Source organism: Miniopterus natalensis, chromosome 2, assembly GCF_054644295.1.
Source record: "Miniopterus natalensis isolate mMinNat1 chromosome 2, mMinNat1.hap1, whole genome shotgun sequence".
NCBI classification, from domain to species: Eukaryota; Metazoa; Chordata; class Mammalia; order Chiroptera; family Miniopteridae; genus Miniopterus; species Miniopterus natalensis.
The window spans coordinates 180,088,694-180,114,352 of NC_142082.1; the positions used below are offsets into that span (position 1 = coordinate 180,088,694).

At 55.9% G+C, this 25,659-nt stretch overlaps 1 protein-coding gene across 1 annotated transcript; it reads left to right on the forward strand.

The window, feature by feature from the left end:
- The first annotated feature begins 3,141 nt into the window (after positions 1-3,141).
- Positions 3,142-21,545, forward strand: GGA1 (golgi associated, gamma adaptin ear containing, ARF binding protein 1). Its single transcript, XM_016222579.2, has 17 exons — positions 3,142-3,210; positions 6,784-6,868; positions 8,163-8,238; positions 9,463-9,561; positions 10,595-10,718; positions 11,147-11,247; positions 11,928-12,008; positions 12,568-12,708; positions 12,786-12,867; positions 13,980-14,087; positions 14,779-14,931; positions 17,687-17,751; positions 18,242-18,408; positions 18,864-19,054; positions 19,958-20,127; positions 20,349-20,459; positions 20,550-21,545. Exons 1-17 carry the CDS (start codon positions 3,168-3,170, stop codon positions 20,658-20,660), a joined length of 1,908 nt encoding a protein of 635 aa, XP_016078065.2. The 5' UTR covers positions 3,142-3,167; the 3' UTR covers positions 20,661-21,545.
- The last annotated feature ends 4,114 nt before the right edge of the window (positions 21,546-25,659 follow it).

Sequence of the window (25,659 nt, forward strand, 5' to 3'; positions counted from 1 at the left end):
TCTCCCATCTTTCTGATCCCTGCTCAGTCAGCAAGTGGCACCTGGAATTGTGGTTCCTGGAACTAAGTACAGACTTTGGGCGTAGAGACTCAAGCGTGAGTTCAGATTCTGGCTCTGGGCCTCCTAGCTGACTTCAGGACCTTTGTATTTGCTGTTCTCTCCGCCTGGACACCCTTCCTACAGCTGGCTCCTTCCCAACTTAAACCTCACGTGGCCTCCTCTCTCCTCACTCCAACCGGTTTGGTGCCTTTGTAATGATCCTGGTATGTTTTGTTTACTTTTGTGTTTTCTGTCCTGTAAAGGCAAGGACTTAGTCTTATGTGGGCTCTTGTGATGGAGGCTGTATGGGGACATTGACCAACCACATCCTTACACAGGGCTCAGAATTCTCACCTGTAAAACAGAGAATGACCCCCAACTCCGAAGTCTGCGTGAGACTTATAGGAGACCATGCCGGCCGTGGGTCTGTGCCCTCTACCTGGATGGGAGAGGTGGGCCAGGATCGGACTGTGGTCACAGGGACTGGAGATGAGGCCATGTCTCAGCTTGTTCCCCGGACCTTCTACAGTTCCCCCAAGAAAGGATTGCATGCCCCTCACATAGCACTCCTCCAAGGTCTTTCCCCATCTCCTCTTCCTCCCCCCTTCCCATCCTCACCAGCATTTCCAGTGGTGGAGGGGTTTTCCTGACAAGGGTCTGAGGCATTAAACCATTGGAGGTCAGCATGGGTCAGCACGATTACAGCTGCTTCATGGAGAGCTCAGCTTTACTTGCCCCTCTCTTCCCAGGGATTGCCAAGTCACTCAGAGCAACACATGTGCAAAGGATGGAGATGGAGGGGCTACAGGCCAATTCCAGCAATTCTTGTTTCCTGTGTTGGTCCTGCTTCCTTTCACCATCCTCAGGTTCCTCCTTCCACACCTTCTACCCTGACTCCCAGCCTGGGCCAGGCCCTACGTGCATAGCCACAGCCCCTGAGGTCTCCCTCACCAACCCCTGTTCTCTAGGTTTCCCTGAGGCACAGCCTAGAGCCTTGGTTAAGAGCACAACCTGGAGTGTACAAGCACGTGTACACACACACACACACACTCGCTGTGCACTATTGGGCACATGCCTGCTCTCCCCTATCCATAAAACTTGTGAATAATAGTTTCTACTCATTCATTTATTCAGTGCATGTTTATTGAACACCTACTATGTACCAGTTACTCTTTCAAGCTTTGGGGATACATCAGTGATCCAAACAGATGACACGCCTTGTCCTGGTGGATCTTACATTCTGGTGGGGAAGAGAGAGAAAAAAACAGAGTGAGGAAAGGCAGAGATAAGTGCTCAGGAGAAAAGTTCATCAGAGAAAGTGAGTAGGGATCATGTGCTGGGGGCTTCGCTTTGCAGACATCCTCGCATTGAAGTCTCACAACCACGTTTCAGACGATAAGCCTGTGACACATCCATGCTTTCTTCAATAAGTGACCCCTGACAGCGTGTATGCGCCCCACGCCAATATGGTAAATGTGCTTGTTTTAGTCCTGTAATAACTCGTTTCAGTAATAAAAGAAACAAACGAAAAGAGTTCTCAGTTCATATTATGTTACAACTTTTATTGAGAAATGCAATAACATACATGTTACTTTCCCGTGCAACTTGAAGTGATTGAGTCTAGGGGGGGAAACTGGCCCCGCACAGCCCCCCATCTCCCTGGGGAGGCCGCTGTTGGGCTGCGGGGTGAACCGAGGTCGTTCCCGAGGCCGCGGCCCCGCGGCGCTGGATTCCGCACATTCCCGGGTCTCCGCGGGCTGCAGAGGGCGCCTCGGGCCGCTTCCCCGGGCAGCCGCCAGGGGGCGACCGACCCGGAGAGCCAGGCCCCGGCGTCCCCCGGGCGCGGTGTCCCCCGGGCGTCCCCCGCCGGGGTGGGGAAGGCGGACGGGGAGGGTCCCCAATGAGGGAGAAGCTGCGGGAGGAAAGGCACCGGGGCTGGGAGTCTGACGCTCTGCCCGTTTGAGACGGGCCCCACCAGGCCCTTGCGCCCGCTGTTGCCGCAGGGACCTCGCTAAAACCAAAGCCTGACTTTGTCACCACCCGTGACACCTCCAACATAGCTTACAAAAAAAAAAAAAAGCTAAACACAGCACCTGCGTGATCTCGCCCCGGCCTAATTCCGGGCAGCATCCTTTGGAGCCGTATTGAAATCGTTTCAATTCCCTGAGCTCCAGACTCTTTCTCCCTGTGAGCCCTGAAACATTTGGTTCCCTCCACCAGGAATATCTTTTCGCAGCTGGTTTACCTGGAGAAATCGGTCTTTCAGCCAAGTAACAGCTTCTGTGTGAAACCTCCCCTCATCCCCCAACCCCCAGTTTGGGGTGGGCACTCCTCCCGTGTTGCGAGTACCCCGCGGGCTTCCCCGCATCACACTGTGTAGTCAGTATTTGGCCTGGCCTTTCCAACGTCGGTCACAGAGCAAAGCAAATGCAGAGTGCAACAAATGATTGCAGAAGGAATGCCGGAGGCAGCACAGGGTTCAGGCTCTGCCACTTGGGTGACCTCGGGCAATCTGGCTCGTGGGTTTGTTGTGAGCAGTAAATGCATTAATGTGCAAAACGTGCTTATAACAATGTCTGGACCATTGTAAGCAATCAACAAACTGACTCCTCGTGATTTTCGCAGCAACCTCCGAACGTCGTTGCCCTCTTAAGGGACCCGCCCACTTTGGCAACTAAGCGGAAGTACACGCTCAGGGCTCCCTGTGTGACTTCAGGGCTCCGGAAGTGACCTCGGAGCCCCTCAGAAACATGGCCGCGGAGCGTTCTTTTGGACGCGGTCACAGGCGTCTCCGTGACGCAGAACGCGTTAGAGCGCCCCGTGGGGTTTCCAAGGTGCCACCCTCGGCCCCCAGTTCCTCGGCTTTCTCTCCCGCCTGAGCGCGGTGTACTGAAAGGCAGGCGGCGGGTCCCGCTCGTGACGTCACCCCGCTTGGGGGAGGAGTTAGGGTATCAGATGACGCTCTAGGCGAGTTCGTTCAGGTCTCTATGATACCTAGCGCGCTGGTACGCCGCTCCGGCGCGGCGGGGCGGACGTTGCCCCTTTAATCGGCTGAGGGCGGTGCCGAGGAGGTCCCGCGAGAGCGGAGGGGGGCGGGGGGCGGTGCCGAGGCTGGGGGCCCTTGGCAGATGGAGCCCGAGATGGAGCCGGAGACTCTGGAGGCGCGAATCAGTGAGTGTCCGGCAGGGGCGCGGGCCGGGCCGGAACCGGAACCGGGGGCACGAGGCAGGCCCCTTCCCGGCGGGGGCGGGGTGCGGGGCGCCCCCTCCTCACGTTCCGCCCCGGTCCCGGGAGGGGCGGCGCCCCGAGCCGGTAGCTCCGACCCTGGGATGAAGTAAGACCCCACCCGCTGCGTGGACCTCCCATCCGATCCCTGGACGGCAACCCTCGGGGAAGAGTGCGCTGCGCCGTGTTCTGCGCGCAGAAGCCCCGGCGCGGAGAGGGCAGCCTCCGACCCCCTCAGGCCCCGACTTCTCCACCGAGTCATCTCCTCGGGCCCCGGGAGGGAGCGAGCGAGCGCGGGGCTGCACCTCAGACCCGGGAGGAAAGGACCCTGCTCCGTTCGGGGCCCGAATCCTCCACTCTGGCCCTGCTTGTCCTGAGTCCCTCCTGTCCCTGCCTTGAGCTTGCAACTTCTCTCAGCTTTGCTCGGTCCCCCTTCCAGGAAGGGAGGACCCCCCTGATTCATCCGACCCCCCAAGCTGTGGCCACACAGTAAGAAACTCGCAAACCCTACAGGCTTGAAAGGGTCCATCTCAGATTCCAGAAGTAATTTCGAGTTTTCTATTACTACCGTCATCCAAGCCCCTAAGACTCTGCACCTCCACCCAAAACTCCTTTCCCAGCTCTTGCTGAACTTCCTCCAAAGGCCCTTGACCCCTTTCTCTGCTTCCTCCTGCTCAGGCTTCCGAGCCCTCACTCCCACTGTCCCCCTGAGCTCCCTACCCTCCATTGCTGCCGTCCTCGGCTCTCACAACCCCACTCCTGGACTCTGCCCCAGAAAGCTGTGGATTGCTTCTCCCTGGACTAGTATTAGACCCATTTCTGTGCCAGGGCCTCAGGGAGACCTCTAGGTCTACATTCAGCTCAGCCCCCTGGCGTCGGGCACAACAGGGAGCTTGGAGGGGTGAGCAGAGTTGAACCCTGAGGTTAGTCCCAGAACCACACCATCTCCAGGGATGTTTTAGTGTCAGTCTAACGGGGAGGGGGAAGGAGTGGAAAGGAGGCACTCAGCGGCCATTGAGACTGTTCCAGAACGCCACAAGTGTCCAGGTCTCAGCAGCAACTTGGGGGGATGGGCAGGGCCCTGGCTGAGAAATGTGACAGGCTGAAGGACTTGAGGTCTGGCTGATACAAAACAGTGTCAGGTTTAGCAACAGCGGGGGTTTTCTGGGAGACCAAAGAGTCTGATCTGAGAAACAGGAATCAGGACACCTGGGTTTGACGGTAGGCTGGACCCCAGTAAGTTGGGATTGCCACTGTTTTTCTCTTTTTCTTCCCCTTTGGGCCCTAGCAAAATTATAAGTTCTTCCCTTGGGATGGTTAGAGGTAAAAAGTAGCTTCTGATGGATAAATGATGACATTCATCACCACTGTGGAGGGACAGGGTAAAGTCATGCCCAGTTGTGAAATACCTTCCTGGAGGTATTCTTCCCTGCTGCCTGCCAGGGAAGGTGCCCCTGCCCCCCCCTCCCCCCCCCCAGAGGTAAGAGGCCTTGGGGCTGGGGCCAGGGCCAGAGCCAGAGAAGTCAGGCATATCTCCTTGGACCCAGAGGCCCTTACCCTGAGAAAGATGCAGGGGAGAAAGCTGATGTCTCATGATTGCACCGCTTCCTGCTGGCTTCTGACTCAGGAGCTGTCTCTAGAACCAGCCTCTCTGTCCACACTCAGACTCACATGTCTTCGACACTTGAAGGGACTTCCTGTTTTAGGGTCCCCCAGCCGGATGCCACTGAGTGGGTAATATTCAGCCCCATTCTCTCTAACCTCAGACTGGTGTTCCCCAGCCTCTGCCTATGTTGGGGGTCAAGGAGGCAGAGTAGACGGCCGCACTTACGGGGCATGCCTCTTCCTGGTACCCTAGGTGGTCAGAAGGGCTTCATTTCTCTGAGCGACTAGAGGGCTCTGCGGGGCTCCTGGAACAGAGATTTGCACCCAGAGAGAAAATGCTTCATTCAGTTCTCTGCTCAGCTGTACCAGAGAGTAGCCGCAGCACACACACCCCCCCCCCCAACACTTTCTATACCTTGTCCTTGCTGTTTTTTTAATACCACTTCACAACAGTAAACAGTATTCTGTGTGGGTTTGTTTATCTGACCAGTCAGTGTGTGTCTTGCTGGGCTGTGAGCTCCAGCAGAGATTTTGTCTTGTTCACTGCTGTGACCCCAGCACTCAGAATATTTATTGAATAAATATGAACTGAATGAATGGCTGCCAGGCACTAGGGTCCCAGGGCTCCAGGCCTCCCACCACAGCATAGGACCCCAAGTGAGCAGCTTCCATGTGCTGGTTCTCCAGCTTCCTCCTGTCCACAGACCCTTCTCTGTCCTACGTCCTGGGCTGTGTTCCCTCCACAGCTCTGGCTCAGTGCTCAGGCTTGGGCAAAACTGGCTGGGACAGGGTGAAGCTTGGAGACAGGCTCTGGGGAAGTAGTGAAGATCTGTCTCTGGCTGCCCCACAGCTTTATCCTGTGTAAAGTATTTCATCATCCCAAATCAGTCCATGCTTCAATCCAACTTTACAAATGGGGAAACGGAGGTTTGGGAAAGTTCTATGACCTACTTGGTTGGTTGTTTAACCAATGTTGGAGATAAGGGAGGTGACTGTGTGGCCTCGTTTACCACCCACTCCTTACCATTCCTGCCTGCCCACAGCTGAGCTCTCATTCATTCCTTTGTTTACTGGGGAAGACGGCCATGTACACAAGTAGCTAAATGCGGTACAGTAGCAAGCTCGGGCCAGTGATGAAGGTCAGATCTGAGGGACACGGAAGAAAGAGCTGATGTAGCAATACCAACTTGGACATGAGTGGAAGTTAGCAAAGACTTCCTGGAAGAGGTGATGCCTGAACCATACACCTTACCAAGGCCCTTCATGCTTTGCCCTGTGCTCGGTTATCTACATCTCTTCACATACAGCCCTTGAGCTGTTGAGAGGCATGCATACCCAGCCTGGTTAACTCCCTCCACTCCCTGCTTATGTTGCCTCTTCCAGGCAGCTTCCCGTGACCCCAGGCTCAACTGAGTCCCCTCCTCTGGTTCCTGTGGCTCCTGTGCCTCCCTCTGTCTCATTGTATTGAGAACCTAGTTCCCTTTGCCCACTTGCCAGCCAGGCAGGCCCTTGAGGGAGGAACTGTGTGTTTGTTTTTCTCCTACCTCTAAATCTCTCTGAGTATAAGTTCCATGAGAATTGTGGGAACACTTTTCCAGGAGCAGAATCAGAGGTGTGGTCGGGCATGGCAGACACACAGCTGTAGGGGTGAGGCAGCAGGGAGTAGAGGAACGACCCCAGAATACAGTCTCTAAAAGTGGGGTCCTTCAGGGAGAAGCTGAAAGGGGAAGCCAGTGGACAGGCTTCCTTCTGTCATGGACTGAAACATCAGCACTCGGGTCTTAAGGCTGTGGCAACCGGCCTTTTTGTGTGCTCAGTCATACAGCCTGCCCCCTACTGACCAATCCCTGTTGGGTGGGGAGTGAGAGAGGCAGGGATCCATTTGCTAGGCTACACTGGCCCTCTCTCCTACAGACAGAGCCACAAACCCCCTGAACAAGGAGCTGAACTGGGCCAGCATCAACAGCTTCTGCGAGCAACTCAACGAGGACTTTGAGGGGTAGGTGGCCTCTCCCGCTTTTGCTCATACTCAACAGAATCCACGATGTACCTGCTGTGCACACCCCAAATGCTGGCCTTGGGCAGAGACTTTTCCATTCTTAATATGCTCACAGTTTGTTTTATTGGTTGACTTAGGGGGAGAGAATCAACAATTTGTTGTTCCACTTATTCATTGGTTGATGCTTGTATGTGCCCTGAGAGGGGATCAAACCCTCAACCTTGGCGTATCTGGACAGTGCTCCAACCAACTGAGCTACCCGCCAGGGCTAATGTGCTCACAAATTAATGACAGTAGTGGGCACTCTGTACTGAATGCTGCTTTATGAGCCAACCTCTGAGGTGAGCCTTGCTGGATCCATTTTACAGGTGAAGAAACTGAGGCTTTGGGGATTCAGCAGTTGCCCCAAAACCTCACAGAGAGAAAATGGTAGTCCTGAGCTTGTGAAAATGTACATTTTGGGGCTGCCCCCAGACTTGGACTAGACTGCCCAGCAGGGGTCTTAGGGTGGATATGTTAGTGGGTTCCCTGTGGTGCTGAAGTTTGGGGAGCACAGCTCAGTGTGCTTCACCTCCACTGTACCTCCCCCAATGTGGGTGCTCCACTTGGGGAGGCCATGCAGACAGCATGACCTGTGTGCTCTGGAGTCGGGCAGTTCAGGTGAAACTTCCCCTCTGTCAGCTGGGCAGGTCATTGAAGGCCTCTGAGCTTCCACTCCTTCAGCTGTAAAGTGTGGTGATAGTGCAGCCCACCTCAGAGGGCTCTTATGGAGCTTAGTAAGGACAGTGCTTGTCAGGGACCTTGCATTTCATGAGCACTTGGTACATGTTAGCTGTTACTGTCACTAGAAACAAGTCTGTTATCTGGTACTTGATGTCACTACTTCCACCATGAAGCTGCTTTAATTTCCCCCGGCAGAATATCCTTGAGTGCCCAGGGCACTATGTCTGCCCATCTCTCCTGGTACATTGTCATGTTCTGCTCCCAGACTGGGCCCTTGAAGGCTGTGGTCATCTCTCCGTACTTGTCTCTGTGCTGAGCCAAGGACATGGCAGGTCATAGTTCTGAGTAAAGCTGGCCAAGGGGCTGAGCTCATACCTTTTGAAGGTTCCAGCCTGTGTTCCCTGCCTAGCCCTACCCTATCATGCCACAATCTCCAGCCCTGTCCTCAGTCCAGAGAGGGAGCTAGGCCTTTGCCTCTGCCCTGCAGAAGCCCTAGCAGGGTAGTGAGGTGGCCCTCCCCTGGGGTGCCTGAGCTCTGTGGCTATTCTAGCTCTGTCTTCCTCTCACCCAGGCCTCCACTTGCCACCCGGCTATTGGCCCACAAGATCCAGTCCCCGCAGGAGTGGGAGGCGATCCAGGCCCTGACGGTGAGGAGAAGGGGAGAAAGGGTGCTGGCCATCCTCCAACCACATGGATAGCACCAGGGGAGGCCAAGACAGAGGCTTTTGGGGTCCCATCAGACTTTTCAGAGTCCAAGGGAGTTGTGTCAGGATGACCTAGAATGGGGGTCTGGGCAAGCCCCTGAGGGTCCCACGGCAATCAGTGGGCTGGCCTCCCACCCCAGACCCTGTATAGGTAGGTCTCTTGTGGGAGGAAGTCCCCTAGGATGCCTCAGTTCTCCAGGAGGCTGGTTAAACACAGAATTGGAGCCCCACCCCAGAGCTGCTGAATCAGAACTACATCCAGGAATCTGCATGTTCACAAAGCTCCCAGGTGCATTGGGGAGCCAGCCCAGGCCATCAGTGGTCTCCAGACACAGGGTAGCACTGTCCTTCCCACGGGAGTACAAGGATTAAGGCCTGGGCTCAGGCCAGAGGTTTCAAAGCTGTGCCAATAGCAGAAGAGTATGGAGTACTCTGTGGCCCCCAAGCATGGGCCATATAGCAACTGAGTATACAGCCATGCTGATTTTAGGTGGTGGTAATAAACAGTTTTTCTTTTAATATTTTTTAATTCTCACCCAAGGATATCGGGTATTTTTTCCATTACTTTTCAGAGAAAGTGGAAGGAGGGAGAGAGAGAAATATCGATGTGAGAGAGACACATCAATTGGTTGCCTCCCGCACTCACCCCAACCAGGGCCAGGGATTGAGCCTGCAACCGAGGTACGTACCCTTGGCCAGAATTGAGCCCAGGACCCTTCAGTTCGAGGTTCGACACTCTAACCTCTGAGCCAAACCGGCTAGGGCTATTTTAACACGTTAAGTTTTTTGTTTTATTTTGTTTTCTCAAATACAGACTAGTCCTATGATTTCACAGACATATAGCTTAGGATAAGGCTAAGGGAGATGGTGCATATTTAAGTTTAAAATGGCAATCAAAGGAATATAGTAAGGAAATAACTTACAAGCGGTATTCAGATGTGGCCAAGCCGTGGAGGGGCTACGGTGGTGCTGCACGTCAGGTGTTGTCCAGCTTTGTCCCCAGGGGTGGTTATCCATCTCAGGGGACTCTGAAGCTCAGAATTCTCTTGTCCTCACAAGTTACTTCCTTCCTTATAAGTACCGGTCCGTGAGCTTTTGGTCTGAGGTATGGGAAGGAGGCCACCTCCTCTGATCCTCCCTGGGGGTCCCCCACCCCACCTCCCCCAGGTGCTGGAAACATGCATGAAGAGCTGCGGCAAGAGGTTCCACGACGAGGTGGGCAAGTTCCGCTTTCTCAACGAGCTCATCAAGGTTGTGTCTCCCAAGGTGGGTGCTCCCAGCCCAAGCTTAGACCTGCACCATAGGACAGGGGTGACAGACTGCGCCTCATCCTGGGTCCGCCTACTGGGGCTCTCGCTCCTGCTACTGCAGTAGCCCCCATTAGAAATCTGGCCTGGCACAACCACTGAGCCCCTGCACACCGCTGAGTCCAGGACAGCTGATTTCTAGGAGGAGTGCATCTGCTGGCAGGTGGCTGTGGCCCTGGAGCTGCTTAGTACTTAGGGAGGGGCAATCGCAGGGAGTGTGTGCACACAGCTCTCCCAGCACGAGCTGCTCTGGCTCTGAGATCTCTCCCAGCAGACCTCACCCTGGCACCCCACCTGGGCCTCTGGGTCTGTAGTGGAGGGTCCCCCAGTCCCCACTGCACAAGTAGCTGCTTTGAGGGCTTGGATGCTGAGGCCCCAAACCTGAGTGATGGAGCCTGCTGGCTCCAGATGGGCCATGCCCCCAAGTCCTCCCATAGGTCATGAATATGGTTTGTGCCCCCTAGGTGAGGCCCCAGCCCCTTCGCCCTTTCTTACTCAGACGTGCTGACCAGAGCGGCTGAATAACCCTGCTGGCTCCCCATTCTCCCAGAAGGTGACTGGTGTGAGAGCCAGTTCCCTCAACCTAGCTTACTGCTGGGGGGCTGAGTGGAGCCCAGGGCCAAGCATGTCCGCAGCTGCCCCTGCCCTGGTCAGTTGGGCGGCTCCTCCTTGCCAAGATCACAGTTAAGCCTTAGAGGAGCGGGCACTGGGCTCTGTGCCTTACCTGTGTCAGCTCTGCATCCTCACTGTGCTTCCACTGTTATAACCCATGCTTAACAGTGAGGAAAATGAGGCACACAGTGTTAATACAACTAGTGAGTGACAGAGCTAGCAGGTGAGCTCCATCTATACCAGGCTGGTTGGGTGGGATGTGAGGGCCTTCGAGGCCGGGTTTCCGAGGGAATTATGGGGAGACAGCCTGGTTGGGGTTAGGGTTGCAGTGAGTGGGGCTGGCCAATGTCAAGGGCCTCCTCTCCGCTTGGTCTTTGAAGTACCTGGGCTCTCGGACATCAGAGAAGGTGAAGAACAAGATCTTGGAACTCCTCTACAGCTGGACGGTCGGCCTGCCCGAGGAAGTGAAGATTGCCGAGGCCTATCAGATGCTCAAGAAGCAGGGTGAGGCCCCGAAGCCGGGGCGTGCCAGCACCTCCTCCCCTCCATCCTGTGCTGGGCTCCAGCAACCTCAGGGGCTTCTGGCAGCAAGGCCATGGGTCTGCCCTCTAACTTCTCAAGAACATATGGCCAGGGAGGCCTTTTTGTTGCTCTTCCTGAGGCTAGCTTGCGTGGAAAGAAGGTGGGTTTGGGTCTGGCCTCCCCTCAGAGAGTGGTTTCCCGAAGTGGCCTCAGAATATGGGCACCCCAGCTCTCCCCCATGCAACTCGACATGGTAGGTCAGGAGCAGGCCCTGGCCCTCACAGTCTAGGGCCAGCATACTGAAGAAAGACTGCCCCACCTTTCTGCACTTGCCTGGCCCTAGGCCCATCTCACCCATGCCCTTGGGCCTGGGCCCTTCTGACAGCTTTCTCACCACCTATCTACTATAGGGATCGTGAAGGCCGACCCCAAGCTTCCAGATGATGCCATCTTTCCCCAGCCTCCTCCACGGCCCAAGAATGTGATCTTCGAAGATGAGGAGAAATCCAAGGTGAGGCTCCAAGGACAGGTAGAGGAGGGCTCTAGGGCCCACTTGGGGGTCAGGGAATTCCAGCCCCTGGCTGCCCTGCCCTTGGAGCAGAGGCTCAAGATGAGCATGACCACTGGAGTGGGTGACAGGCACCATTTATTGAGCACTCCCTGCATTCTGAGTCCTCCCCACATGGTGCCCCTGCATTTTATAAACTCGAATGTGCCTGGTGTCCCTGGGGTTGGTTTGAGGGCATTTCATAGGTTGCCCAGGAGTCTGCCTTTCTTTATGTCTTTGACCCTTTGACTGGTAGCTTCATTAGCTCTTTGTAGAAGAAGCATGTGTTCACAGGCAAGAAATTAAACAGCACAGAAGGGGGTAAGAGAAAAAGTAAAAGCTCCTGCCTACCCAGCCCAGTCCCAGAGGGTGACCACTGTTAGGTTTCTCGTATATCCTTCCAGAAAGGTTCGCTCTCGGTAGTAATAGAATGCTTTGCACCATTTGTTGAGGACTTATTTCTGCTTGGCTGTGGCCAAGCACTTCTGTGCATTGTCTCAATTATCCTGTGCCACCCCATCAGGTGTCAGTAGATTCTTGCCGTTTCACAGAGAGCTTAGGTAACACATCCCACAGCCAGGAAGTGGGGAGCCAGCACGTGACCCAAGGTCATCCATCACGGTCATGCCCCTCTGTCTTTGCAGATGCTGGCCCGCCTACTGAAGAGCTCCCACCCCGAAGACCTCCGAGCAGCCAACAAACTCATCAAGGAGATGGTCCAAGAGGTGATGGCCAGGCCCAAAGCACAGGGAGGAGGCTGGGTGGAGATGTTGAGCTGGCTGCAAGGTGGGGTTGTATGTGTACATAGAAGGAATTCTGTAGTGGCCCAGCTGAAGGGCTGTCACAGCAATGAAATTGCTACCTGGGGGACCCCAGTGGGCTGAGCCAGGCCACTGTGTAAGGGGAGAATTTCCCAGCAGCTGAGCTCATCTGCCCTGAATGGATGGACTTCTGTGAGGCTATTTTTTCCACAAAAATTAGAAATAAATTAGGCTTTACTACATTTAGAGTGTGTGTGAGTGTATATGTGTGTGTGGTGGGGGGAAGAATGTATGTTTAACTTATAAATAAATACAGATGCTCCTCGACTTAACAGTGGGGTTATGTCCCAGTAAGTCCATTCTAAGTTGAAAATATTTAAAATAAAAAATGTGTTTAATAGCCCTACCTATCAAACATTATAGCCTAGCCTACCTTAAACATGCTCAGGACACTCACATTAGCCTACAGTTGGGCAAAATCATGGAACACAAAGCCTTTTTTTTTTTTTAAATGCCCACCTAGGACCAGAAGCGGATGGAAAAGATCTCGAAGCGAGTGAGTGCCATTGAGGAGGTGAACAACAATGTGAAACTGCTGACAGAAATGGTGATGAGCTACAGCCAGGGTGGCGCCACAGCCCACAGCAGCGAGGACCTTATGAAGGTGCGCCTCTCTCCGCCCTGTCCCAGTCCACTCCAGGGCTCCTGCTGGCCCTGACCCACCCACCCTCCTGCCCCCAGGAATTGTACCAGCGCTGTGAGCGGATGCGGCCCACGCTCTTCCGACTGGCCAGTGACACAGAAGACAATGACGAGGCCTTAGGTGAGTCCCAGGCAGAGCTGGCCCATCTCTCCACCTCCTTCCCCCACCTCTTCCAGGCCCTGCTGAGTACCTGCAGTTGGCAGGAGCTACCACCAGGGGGCCCTCTTTCTCCAGCACTGACCTTGGGTTTCCCGTGTTGAAGAAGGAAGCTGAGAGCTGAGAGCGAGCAGGGCTGACTTGATTGAGAGTCACTCTGGGCCTAGTCCCTTCACAGACACCTCATTTACTGCCCACAAGCTACACAGGAGGGAAAATTGTCCCTGTGAAACTAAGGGAGGAGAGTCACTTGCCCAGATCACAGAGCAGAACAATGGCAGAACCAGGATAGAGCAGGCTGTCTCCCTGCAAATACTGCCCCGGGTAAGGGCTACTGAGTGGATCCCACAGACCTGGGCATTTCCAGAGCTGGGCCCTGTGGCTTCTGTTAGGGTCACATAGCAGGTTCTCGTCCTGTGCTCTGCTATTATCAGCACGGCCTCTTGTGCAGAGGCCTGGGTACCATCTCAGCCCTTCATTCAGCAGGAGCTCACTTAGCACCTCCCATGGACCAGGGGCCTGGTCCCCACCCAAGAGGCCCACTGTCCAGATCACTCTAAGCCCTGGCTCCCCAGGAGATGATATTGATGAGGTCCTAGTGTGTGCCAGACATTGTTCTAGGCCCTCGGGGATATGGTAGTGATCAAAATCGACAAAAGCCATAACCTCATGGAGCTTGTAGCCTAATGAGAGGAGGTAGACAGTAAACCCAGGACGGGATCAGTGGCAGTTTGTCAGGTGGTGCTGAGCGACATGGAGAAAAACAAGCAAGGAGAGGACTGTGTAGTGCTGGGTGGGATTAGAGGAAGGGATGAAGCCTTGCAAAGATCTGGGCGTATCTAGACAGCAGAGCTGTGTGGGAGCCTGGAGTGCAGAGTATGCACTGTGTTCAGGGGCTGCATGGGGCAGTGTGGAGGAAACAGTAGCCAAGGGGGAACCCAGGGCCTGAATCTGAGTAGATGGGATGCCCACTGCCCTACCTCCTCACAAGGGCTAGGATGGCTGTGGGGTGCTCATCACCCCACAGAGGACCCCACATTCCTTTACACTGGCCTCTCCCCTCCTGTCCATTCCAGCGGAGATCCTGCAGGCCAACGACAATCTCACCCAGGTGATCAACCTGTACAAGCAGCTGGTGCGGGGCGAGGAAGTCAATGGTGATGCCGTTGCCAGCTCCATTCCTGGTGAGGAGGTGGGGAGCTGCCCACCTGGCTGCAGGGGCACAGAGAGTCCAGAGTGGTGCACTGGTCCCAGAGCTGGTAGCGGTGACCACCAGGGTGACCCTGGCCCCTTAAGATGGGAAAGGCCCCCAGGGAGAGAGGCTGTGCCAAGCCTACAGCTGTGGGGGGCGGAAGTCTGGATGTGGGACAAAGGGGGAGGGAGCTGAGGGTTTGGCAAGGATGGGCAGAAGGAGGAAGACCTTCCTGTCATTAGATCAGGCATCTGTGGTGCAGGGCTAGATGACACCCCCAAGGCTGAGTTTATCAGAAGGTGGTAGGGAGGGTTTGACACATAAACATTTGGGCTGTTTCAGTAAGGGTAAAGTGACAACTCTAGGAACCACAGAAGAGATTAGAATTGGCCCTTTTGGGGAGAGGAGGGGGTGGGGCACTACGCAGAAGCAACAGAGTTTAAGGAGGGCCTTAAAGGGTGGGAGGCAGTTCACCAGATAGAAGTAGCAGATCTGTTCCAGACAGAAGGAATAGCATGTGCTAAAGAATGGGCAGATTGAGGGGCAAGGGCTGTGCGGTAAAGGATGGGGAAGCAGGAGAGTTGTGATGGGTATGAAGATACATTGCTGCCTTCAACCCCATGGATTCTGAGAACCTGAGTGCCCTCCCCAAGGACTTGCCTGACTTTCCTTTTCCACCCCAGGGAGCACCTCAGCCCTGCTGGATCTCTCAGGCCTGGATCTCCCTCCTTCGGGCACCACCTACCCAGCCATGCCCACCTGCCCTGTCAAGCAGGCCAGCCCTGAGCAGCCTAGCACCTCCGTTTCCCTGCTTGATGATGAACTCATGTCTCTGGGTGAGGATGGGAGGGGCGGGGCGTTCAGCTGCAGGCTGGCTGGTGCCCGCAGCTCACTTGCTGCTCCCAGACCCTGGTCAGGTCAGCCTGTTATTCCTCTCTTGAGTGCTATGGAGCCTGGGGGATGGGCTTAAGGTTCATTTTGCTGCTGAGGAAGCAGAGGCTCAAGGAAATCAAGGAGCTTGTACAAGGCCAGACAGTCAAAGGGTGGGACTGGCCAGCCGCTGAACCTGATAAGCCAGCAATACCCAGGCTCCGAGGGAAACAGACTTCCCTGCAGGAGGTTAAGCCTAGAATTGGATGCTTCCCAGGCAAAAAAAAACTTCAGGGATTTCCCCACCCACTGGGAGGAAGAGGGAAGAAGTTCTAGGGAAGCTTGCGCCAGAGTACATCACACTCCGTGACCCAAGCTGGCCCTGGGCCAGGCCTGTGTCACTGCAAGGTGGGGTCAGGGCACCAGAACCTGATGGAACTGGGCTCACCCGTGGGGAAGAAGCAAAAGGCGCCCAGCCGGCCAAGCAGTTTTGGGGTTTCCCACTTTTAGAGCTTAGAAGTGAGAGAGTATAACAGCAGACTCCTCGTGATACCCTGAAGTTATAAAAATAGAGCCGTGGTTGGGCTCTGTCTAAGGGATCTTGAAGGATATGTTGGGAAACTAACTTGGAAGCCAGATCAGATTGTGTTCTGAGCCTGTTCTGAGGTTAAAACGGAACCTGACAGCTGGAGGAAGCAATGGTGTGCGGGTCCCGGGTGGCCAGCCAGGGTCTAGAGCGCTGCCTAGCCATGGCCACTGTGCTGTTCCAACTTATACCACCTCGCTCCCCGTTGTAGAAGATGGGTACCCTCAGCATCCCCGTGTCACAGGTGCAAAAGCAAGGCTCAGAAAGGCTGGGTGACTTGCCCAGAGAGGGCACCGGACTTGGACGAGGCACTCTGATGCCGAGGCCTCACTCTGAGCTTCCTGTGGCTCTGCCAGCTCCCCAGCCAGGAAAGGGAACTGAGGACTTGGGGCGAGGAGCGACGGGCCAGGTGCAGATCCCCTCTGTGGGAGGGTCTGCCCATCTGCCCTTACACACCCATCTGCCCTTCCTCACTCAGAGCCAGGGCCAACCCAGGCAGAGGCCCTGACCGTTTCACAGAACTGTGAAGGATTGCAGCGACAAGAGGTCACCCCAGGCTCTCCCTCTCCCTTGGAGCCAGGGCTGGGTGGCAGCTACCTGTCTGGGCACTTGTGTGTGGCCTGCCCCCCCAGTGGGTGGCTGTGGCAAAGCCGACTCCTCAGGAGAAATGAGGTGTGCTTGTGACTTCCTGTCCCCGTGTCGCTTTAGCAGAGGCCCTGGCCTCCAGCTTCCTCTGGTTTCTTCTCAGAAGCAAAGAAAATGTGGGAACAGGAACCAGAGTGCCAGGGCTGCACCTACCCAGCTTGGGGGGCAGAGGAAGCCTTGGGACCACAGAGGGGCTTTTCCTCACCAGTTCTCTATGGCAGGAAGAGGGAGAGACGGGGGCAGGGTGGGCAGTAAGGACTCCTGTCTGTCAGAGAGACGCGCAGCCCTGTTCAGGCACTCCGTCTGATCTGTCCAATTTATTATGTCATTCCTCTGACATGGGTGCTGCTGTTGTCTTTGTTTCACAGATGGGGCACGGGGAGGTTGTCACAAGCCAGGGTCATACAGCTAAGTGGCAGAGCTGTATTCAAACTCCAGCAAGTAGGCCATGTTCTTTCCAAGCCCAAACTCTGCCACTTTCCAGCTCTGTGACCTTGGACAGGCTACTTAACCCCTCTGAGATCTGTTTTCTTATCTCTGAAAGGGGGGTGAGAACCACATTCCTGCCCTTTAAGGTTGGTTGAGGGTTAAGTGAGACCCAGGTCGGAAGTGCTTGACACATCAGGGTGTGTAAGAAATGTCATAGAGGTGTGTCCAGGGGAGACCTGATAGTTACATCTTCCTGTGCCTGCCTTTGCCTGTCACATGGCACTTCAGGCTGGCCCTCACTTAGGATTTTCTAGGAACAGGATAATTTGTTGTCTCTAGGTGAAATCTGGGGTATACTTGGCCAGGGTGTACTTCAGGACAGGGCGACTGGTTGGTGACCTACTGCCTTCTACCAATCAGCAGCCTTCCAAAGGGCCCACAGCTCTCCCTGGCACCAGTCAGCTGGCCTTGTTGGCATGTGCCAGGGTGGAGGGGGCCTTCACAATCTGTCCCAGTCCACCCTGTGTTGTGCATGTGGGGCCACTATTGCCCAGCCAGCACCTTCCCCATGGCCGCTCCGATTCCAGGGCAGGCCTGGGCACAGGGCCCCTGTTCAGTGTACCACAGCACTCTTCAGCTGCTCAGAGGGCATCCCTCAGTCATTGGCAGGATGCTGACCCCTGCCGGTCTGGATCTGTGAGGTCAGGAACCTCACTCGGTGTCTCCTACTCCCTGCACACACCCCTCCACCAGCACCTGCCAGCTGATGGATGAAGATGAAAGTCCTGACATCTGTAGTTGAGTTGGCTTCTGAGCAGCAGAGGAAGCGTGTGGGCCTGGGGAATGGGCGGTCGGGACATTAGCTTTCTACTTCCTCTCTCTGTCTGGTTCCCTCCAAAACTGCTGAAGTGGGGTTTTTCCCCTTTGAGCTGAGCCTCTTAAAGGGGTGTGGGGAGAGGGTAGGAGCCAAGGACCCCAGCCTAGCACACAGTGGACCCAGTTCTCTCGTCTCTGCTCAGGGAGGAATCCAGCTCCTTTATCTTTGTCTTGCTTCCCCTCAGGCCTAAGTGATCCCACACCACCTTCAGGCTCAAGCTTGGATGGTGCTGGATGGAACAGCTTCCAGGTAGGAGAGGCCAGGAACTATCCTGACCCATCTGGTAGCAGAGCAGCTGGGACAGACAGCCTGAGGCAGCAATGAGAGGACAGATGGGTGGGAGGGCCATGGGGCAGCAGCTGGCCCAGGGGCTAAGGCACCCATCCCAGGGTGGAGAAAGGCAGGCGGTCCTCACCTCCAGGTGCACCTCCCTGCCGGTCTTGGCCTTGGGCCTCCCTTGGGTAGAGGTGGGGGTTCCTTATTCCTTTGTTAAGGGTGATTTTGAGGTCCCTGGATTATGATGATTTCTAGAGTGGAGCCCATACCAGGCTGGACCCACTAATGGCCCTGGGGTGGGAGGGGTTGGGCCTGGCAGAAATGTGGCCCCCATCCCTGCTGCTTCTTCCCCAGATGTCACCTATAGGGAGGGGAAGGGGCCTCCTTTTGAGCACCTGACAGGACAAAAAGGACATCTTTTCAGTACTGCCTCACCCACCTACATCCTTTGTGTGCCCAACAGTCATCCGATGGCACTGAACTCCCCGCCCCCACTCCGGCACCCAGCGTGGACAGTTGGGCCCTCACACAGACCTCCCTGCCAGCAAGCAGTGGCCTAGATGACCTGGACCTCCTGGGGAAGACCCTGCTGCAGCAGTCGCTGCCCCCGGAGTCCCAACAAGTGCGGTGGTGAGGGCACATGCTGGCAGGCATGGGGGGCGCCCTCCGTCCCCACAACCACAGGCTTTCCCGCCCAGACCCAGCAGGGAGAGGCCCTGGTTCGTCCTGTGAGCAGTGGCTGCAGAGTACTACCTGTGCCAGCACTGCACTGGGCTCGGGAGGCACAGGGCTCGTCCCACAGAGCATGGAGGTCATGAGAGAAAGGGCACCTGTGCCTCACTCACACACGCTCCCCAGGCGGCCCAGCACCTGAGAAGAATGGAAGGCCAGCAGTGAGGAGGACACTGAGCCCCAGTGGCAGTGATGGGAGGAAGGGAGAGAAAGAGCTGCCCATTTAAAGATGAGAAAACCAGGGCCAGAGAGACAGGGAGGTGTCAGGGACAGTCAGGAAACCCAGCCTTTCCTGTGCCCCTGATGTCTTGGCCACTGAAGAGTCATCTCTCAATGCACCATCCCCCAATAAGGGAGAAGCAGCAGCCAGCCCCCCGGCTCACGCTCCGGGACCTGCAGAATAGAAGCAGCTGCAGCTCGCCCAGCTCCAATGCCGCCAGCCTCCACACCGTGTCCCCTGAGCCCCCTGGGCCTCTGCAGCAGCCCACACAGACTGAGTTCTCGCTGGCCAACATCACTGTGCCCCTGGAGTCCATCAAACCCAGTGAGTAGGGCGGGGGCATGAGCGGGTACAGGCCGAGCCAGGTCAGCTCACTGCCCAGCAGCACCACCCACCTCGTCCTCCCTCCAGGAGCTCTTTCTGGGGGAACAAGTGGGAAAGGGGAGCTTTCTTCCCAGCCCTGCCACTGCCTGACTCAGCAAGGAGCTCTGGGCAAGACCCTTTGAAACACTGTTTCCTCATCTGTACCAGAATGGTTGCAAAACTGCTGCATAAGCTCCAGGGTTACATGGGCAAGAGGACTTCTTATGGATAGCCCCCGGGGAAGGCAGGGCCAGGACACAGAGGTTTGGGCCTCGCCAAGATCACAAAACCAAACCAGGATAAAGGTCCAGGTCTGGGTCTGGGCTTCTCCGGCCCAGGAGCAAGCAATGGGGGGGGGGGGGGGGGGGGGTGCGGCAGCAGCACCAGGCCCTGGAAAGACAGGTTAAGACAGGCCAGTCTTAGCCTCGTTTCTCTGGTGGGCTCACTGTGACCAAGGGCGTCACACCTCTGCCCCCGGGAGGTAGGTAGTGGTGCCCCTATCTTACCAGTAGGGAGGACCCTGAGAAGCAGACCAGGGTCACAGTGAGGATGACACCCCAGCTCACCCACAGTCCTTCACTCTGGCACGCCAGCAAGCACTGGCAGAGTCGCCCGTGGGGCTCAGTTCCCGTCTGGGTGTCTTGCCTCTGACATCACTACAAGTTCACCTACCCTGTCTGCGTGCCATTCTATCCCTGGTTGCACTGCTGCCCAGGATCGAGGCAAGGACCTAAGTTTGTGGGTTCATCCATTGGTTCCCAGCCGAGCAGTGAGCGCCTGATGTGAGCCAGATGTGGGGAGCTGGTTGGATGCACTTGGGCTCAGCCCAGCACCACCCATCGCCTCTCCCCTTCTCCCTGCCAGGCAGCATCTTGCCAGTGACTGTGTACGACCAGCATGGCTTCCGGGTCCTTTTTCACTTTGCCCGAGACCCACTGCCTGGGCGCTCCGACCTACTGGTGGTGGTGGTGTCCATGCTGAGCACCGCCCCCCAGCCCATCCGCAACATCGTTTTCCAGTCAGCTGTCCCCAAGGTGACATGGTCATGCCTCCCTCCTCTCAAGGCAGGGTGACTCAGGGCTAGATGGGGGCCAGCTGGGAGTGGGGTTTCCCTGGGAGATTCAGGGGGTAGAAAGGAACCAAAGGATAGAGCCCCAGGACCCCCAGAAGAGGAGCTGGCGGGCGGCTGGGCCTGGTTCCTCGGGATGGGGAAAGAAGCAGGGCCAGCTCTGCCTTCCTGCCCTCTGGTCCACAGGTCATGAAGGTGAAGCTGCAGCCACCCTCAGGCACGGAGCTGCCAGCATTCAACCCCATTGTCCTCCCCTCAGCCATCACCCAGGTCCTGCTCCTCGCCAACCCCCAGAAGGTGAGGGCCTGGCTGTGACAGGGCACCACTGTGGGGTGGGGGCAGCCTCTTCTCCACCTCTGACCCTCTGCCTTCACCGTCTCTGCCCAGGAGAAGGTCCGCCTCCGCTACAAGCTCCTCTTCACCATGGGCGACCAGACCTACAACGAGATGGGGGATGTGGACCAGTTCCCCCCACCCGAGACCTGGGGGAGCCTCTAGAACAAAGGGGAAGGGAGAGGAGGAGGGGCAATGGGACTGGCCACTGGCCACTGGCTAGCCTGGGTAGGAGGCTGTGGTGGCCCCATGACCATATCCCCTGTGCCTGGTGCTGCTTCCCTCACCCCTGTGGCCCCTCCTCCCTTAACCCCTCCCCTGCAGAGCCAAACCCAGCAGGAGGCTGGGCCTGGGTTTGCACAGCTGGGGACTTCACCACAGGTGGGAGCCTGGAGCTGGGAAGGGCTATGTGGCCCTCGAAGGACTTGAGGAAGGACTTGGGGTCATTGGAAAAGCATGGCTACCAGGCAAGGGCCAGGACCTCAGGCCCAGCCCCGACCCCAGCCTGGGGTAGGGTCAGCCCCGCCTGTCTCTTATGCCTTATGGGAAGGCCCAGCCATAACTTAGGGCCATGCTGGAGCCAGGGACCAGCTCAGGCCTCCTTCATAGGAACTGGGTAACTGTGGGGGTAACACCTGCACCCCCAGCTGTTTGCACTCTCTGGTGTGTGGTTTGACTCAGCTTTTATTTCTGAATGGCCCTGTGGTCACCATCTCAGGAGGCCCAGTTGGGGGAGCCCCACCTGTCCCCTCCTCCTCCTGGGGGTCTCCCTCTACCCGCCTGGCCTCTTTGCTGTCATGAGCTGTGGGGGCTGTGCAACTGCTGGCCCAAGGGTAATGCCAGAGGCAGGTGGCCCCGGCTGGGGTTCCGGGGCTTCCGGCCAAGGGAGGTCCTGCATTGGAGTTCTCAGTCTCCATTCATTGGCCTCTGCTGGGCCTCCTGTGGGAGTCTCACCTCTGTCCATCCATCTGTTTATGGGCAGAAGTGTGGTCAGTGTGTGAGTGAGAGCAGGAGTATTTATGGAAATAAAATATCCTTTTTCCTGGACAACCTGCTCTTGTGCCCCTTCTGAGGTGAAAGGAGACAGGAGGGGTCCAGGAGTGGGAGGTCACAGGGCTACCCTGCAGACCTCTCTGCCTCTGGAAATCAGGCCATGGCTCCTCTCCCCACCACCCCTGAGCCCTGCACAGGAAGAGGCCCTGCTTGGGCCCCTGTGGCCTGTGCTGAGTCACCAGAGAGGGCTCAGGGCTGTGGTGGGCCCAGAGCCGGCACAGCTGGAAGTGAGCAGCCGCTTTCTCCAGCCTGTCAGGAGCCCTGGCTGCTCACAACTTCCTCCTACTTGCACTCAGCCCTCAAAACACAACTGCGACGCAGCACCACCCCGGATGTCTGCACCTCAGCTTCTCCCTTTCCCCAGAGGCTGCTCCCAGGAAGCTGGGCACCAGTTGTGGCTTGTTTCTGGAGGGGCCGGGAACCCTACACTGGGCCTCCTGCCACTCCCAGCTGCTGCGAACTTCCCCCTGGTGTTAGCAGTTTTCTTTTAACTGGGAGGCTGAGGTCCAGGCCCAGGGAGTGGCTTAGAAGCTATGCAGCTGAGAGCCAACCAGCTCTGAGCTGAGCGAGGGGGTTAGCACAGGGATTTGCCCAAGGGTTCAGAGCCAGCCCACCACGCTGCAGGAGAGGGTTCCTGCTCAGATAAGTGGGGAAAGCTGCCTGCCATTTCTTCCCATTACTAGATAATGGGAAGTCCTGCGTGTAGAAACCAGTTTCACTTTGTCTGACCTAGTGTTCCCATCTGAACTTGGCCACCAAACCCCTTTCCTTAGATACTATTGAGATGTGCTGGAGGATAGCCCAGCTTGCTGGTTTTCCCAGAGCGAGCACATCTGACTCCCCAGCTTCCACTGGGCAAGTGAAGGACGCTTCTCTGTGCCAGGTGACACTGAAGGGCAGGCGGAGAGCTCCACATATGCCATGCTGCTGAGGAAATAACAGTGGAACCTCCAGCCCCTTGCCTGCTGGAACCTTCTAGCATCTCCTGGACACTGCCCTCCCAGCTCCTGTTTCCCTCCCCCTGAACAGAACTCCTGAGCACTTGTGATGTCTCCAAAAGACAGTCCAGTCAGAAGGTTCTTCCTTCAAGTAAACAACCCTACTCCCTGTAAGGTCCCCCTGGGCCCTGGAAGCACCATCTGGAGCACAATCCTGCTGGCCTATGAAGGGTTGCAGGTTGTGGGGATGTGTGACTGCCAGCTGGAGTCTGGGACTGCTTCCGGTGGGGTCCCTGGCTTGCTGTGTGGCTTTGAGCAAGGTCCTTCCCTCTCTGGCCTTTAGGTTCCTTTATTTTTTAAAATATATCTTTATTGATTTCAGAGAGAGAAAGAGAGAGGAAGAGATAGAAACATCAATGATGAGAGAGTAGTCATTGATCAGCTGCCTCCTGCATGCCCCCTACTAGGGATTGAGCCCGCAACCCTGGCATGTGTCCTGACCAGGAATCAAACCGCGATCTCCTGGGTCCTAGGTCAATGCTCAACTGCTGAGCCACTCCCGGCCAGGCTAGGTTCCTTGCTTTAAAAGGTGGGAGGGACCCTGTGAGCTGTAAGGACCCTCTGAAGAGTCTGGGCAAAAGAGTACCCCAGACTGTCAATGTGGAATGACCCAGATGATGTAGGGACAGGGAGATCCCTTCAGTCTTTCGGACTTCCCACCTTCCCTTGTTCATAGTCTATCCATCCAACTGTCTTTCTGTCCTGCAAGTCCCCCTTCAGCAGCCCCTGTGCCAGGGACAACCCTGTCCTCAGAGAGCTCACAGCCTGGCATGGAACCAGTGAGCCAAGAGCTCAGCATGACATGCCGAGAGCTGGGAGGGAGAGACTATGAGGTGCCCAGCAAGCCCTGCATCTAGTCAGAGGAGGGGACCCTTGGCTTCTACTCCCTGGAGAAATCATTCTGCAAATACCGTGTGTCAATTCAGACAGAGGCCGGGAGACCCAGAGCCTCTAGAGTCCATGGGCTGAAATGGGGGAACAGGGAAGGAGTGTACTCTGCCTCTTGAAGAGTGACTCCCCCCCACTGCCACCCCAGGAGCAGTGGGACTTCCCAGACCTTGAAACCACACTTCCACTTCTACTTGTGGCTGGAGGCAGCAGCTCACTTTTTTTTTTTTTAGCAACCACAGCACACTGCTCATCTGTTCATGGCAGCCAAGAGAAGTAGGCTGCCTGGAGAACCAGTCTGCTGTGCTCTTTTCTTTTTTAAAAAAATATATCTTTATTGATTTCAGAGAGAGGAAGGGAGAGGGAGAGAGAGAGATAGAGACATCAATGATGAGAGAGTCATTGATCGGCTGCCTCCTGCACACCCCCGACCGGGGATTGAGCCCGCAACCTGGGCATGTGCCCTGATTAGGAATTGAACCTCGACCTCCTGGATCCTAGATAGATGCTCAACTGCTGAGCCACGCCTGGCCTGGCCCTGCTGTGCTCTTGATGCCCCTACCCCCAGTCCCTGTAGGCCTCCTGGCCAGGGCACAGGCACAGCCAGGCAGGTGACAGGAGCCAGCCCTAGGCCTGGCACTGCTAGACCTGCTGCATGCAAGCTCTCCCTTAATCCTCATAGCTGCCCTGTGAAATGGGAAACAGGCTCAGGGGATGTATAAGGGCCACTTACCATCATGTACTTTAGCATGTCCTCCAGTGACATTGGTGTCCCCATTTTAGGGCCCAGACCATTGCCACCTGCCTCCTGAGCCTAACACACACACAGACACAGCCCTCTGTCAGATGCCATCCTCTGTGGCTGGGGTTAAGGGTACAGGCTCTCTAGGGCCATCAAGATTGTGCTGGAGCCCTTGTGCCTCAGCCCCACCCCAGGGTTTCCTAGGAAGGCCTTCTGACTTGAGGCGGCCAGGGAGTTTTTAGAGCCCCAGCAATCACACCACCTGCCTCACCGCCCTGAGTGGAAGCCTCTACTCTGAAGGCAGCGCTGATATGGCCACACACAAGCAATACGTCAAAGTGTCTAAAATGGGATATTCTTGCTCAGTCCTGCAGCCCCGCAGCTGACCCCCGCTACCACCACTTCACTGCCTAGCCACTGGCCTCCCTGCCCACATCCTGCTCTAGCTTCAGCAGCAGACACTTCCCAGTCTCACATTTTCACAGACAGCCTATACTGCGGCCTCTGGGCTCAAAGCAGCCACGGGGATTAAGGCGGGGGCAGGGAGCAGCATTTCTGGGTCTTCAGACTGTGCCCTCTGGTGCAGCAGGACAGCATGTGGGGGCTTTGGAGATCTGGTGTCAGATCTGCTTTCTAACTTGGCCTCTACCACTTAGCCAACTAGGAACCTCAGGCCAAGAACCTCAGTCTGCTCACCTGTAAAATGGGAAGAACCATACCAACCTCACTGGAGGGCATGCTAAAGTATATGACAATAAATACCACTGTCCCAAGGCAGCAGGACACATTTAGGGGGCAATTGAGGCAGGAATGGGGGTAAAGGGCGTTTGTGTGCCTCGCTTTGCAGGCTGAGTGAGAAATGGTCAGGCACTGTTCTAAGCATCTTACATGTCCTCTATCAGTCCTCACCACAGGTAGATGCTGTTACTATTAGTCCCACTTTACCGGGGAGGACACGAAGGCTCAGAGAGGTCAACTACCTCACCCTAGGTCACCCAGCTAGTGAGAGGCTGAGCCCAGCTAGCTGGCTCCATCCACACCCTTAAGCTCAGTTTGCACTGTCTTTGGGGCTGGAAAAAACTGTCCACTGATGCAGTATCTTCACTTGTGATTCAAGTCAGCTCCTTGAATCACAAGTGTGTTTTTTTGAGCCCCTGTGACAATGGCACATTGTTAGGCCCGGGGGCTTCAGCATGAGCCAGACAGGGCCCAGGCCCTCCTGGAGAGGAGACCCAGCAAGGGCAACAAAGCCTTGCAGTGCAGTGTGAAAGGTCTTTTGATTGGAATAGGGGTTGGCTGGTGACCTCTGAGGTCCCCCTTCTACATCTGCAGTTCTAAAACTGTAATCTCAACATCCACTGATTGAAACTTATGAGTCCAAAAATCTCTGGTTACAACATCCTTTGAAGGAACAGCCTATGACCCAACCTTTGGGGCTTCCAATCTTTTATGATTCAACATCCAAGTGTGCTTGAACTTAAAT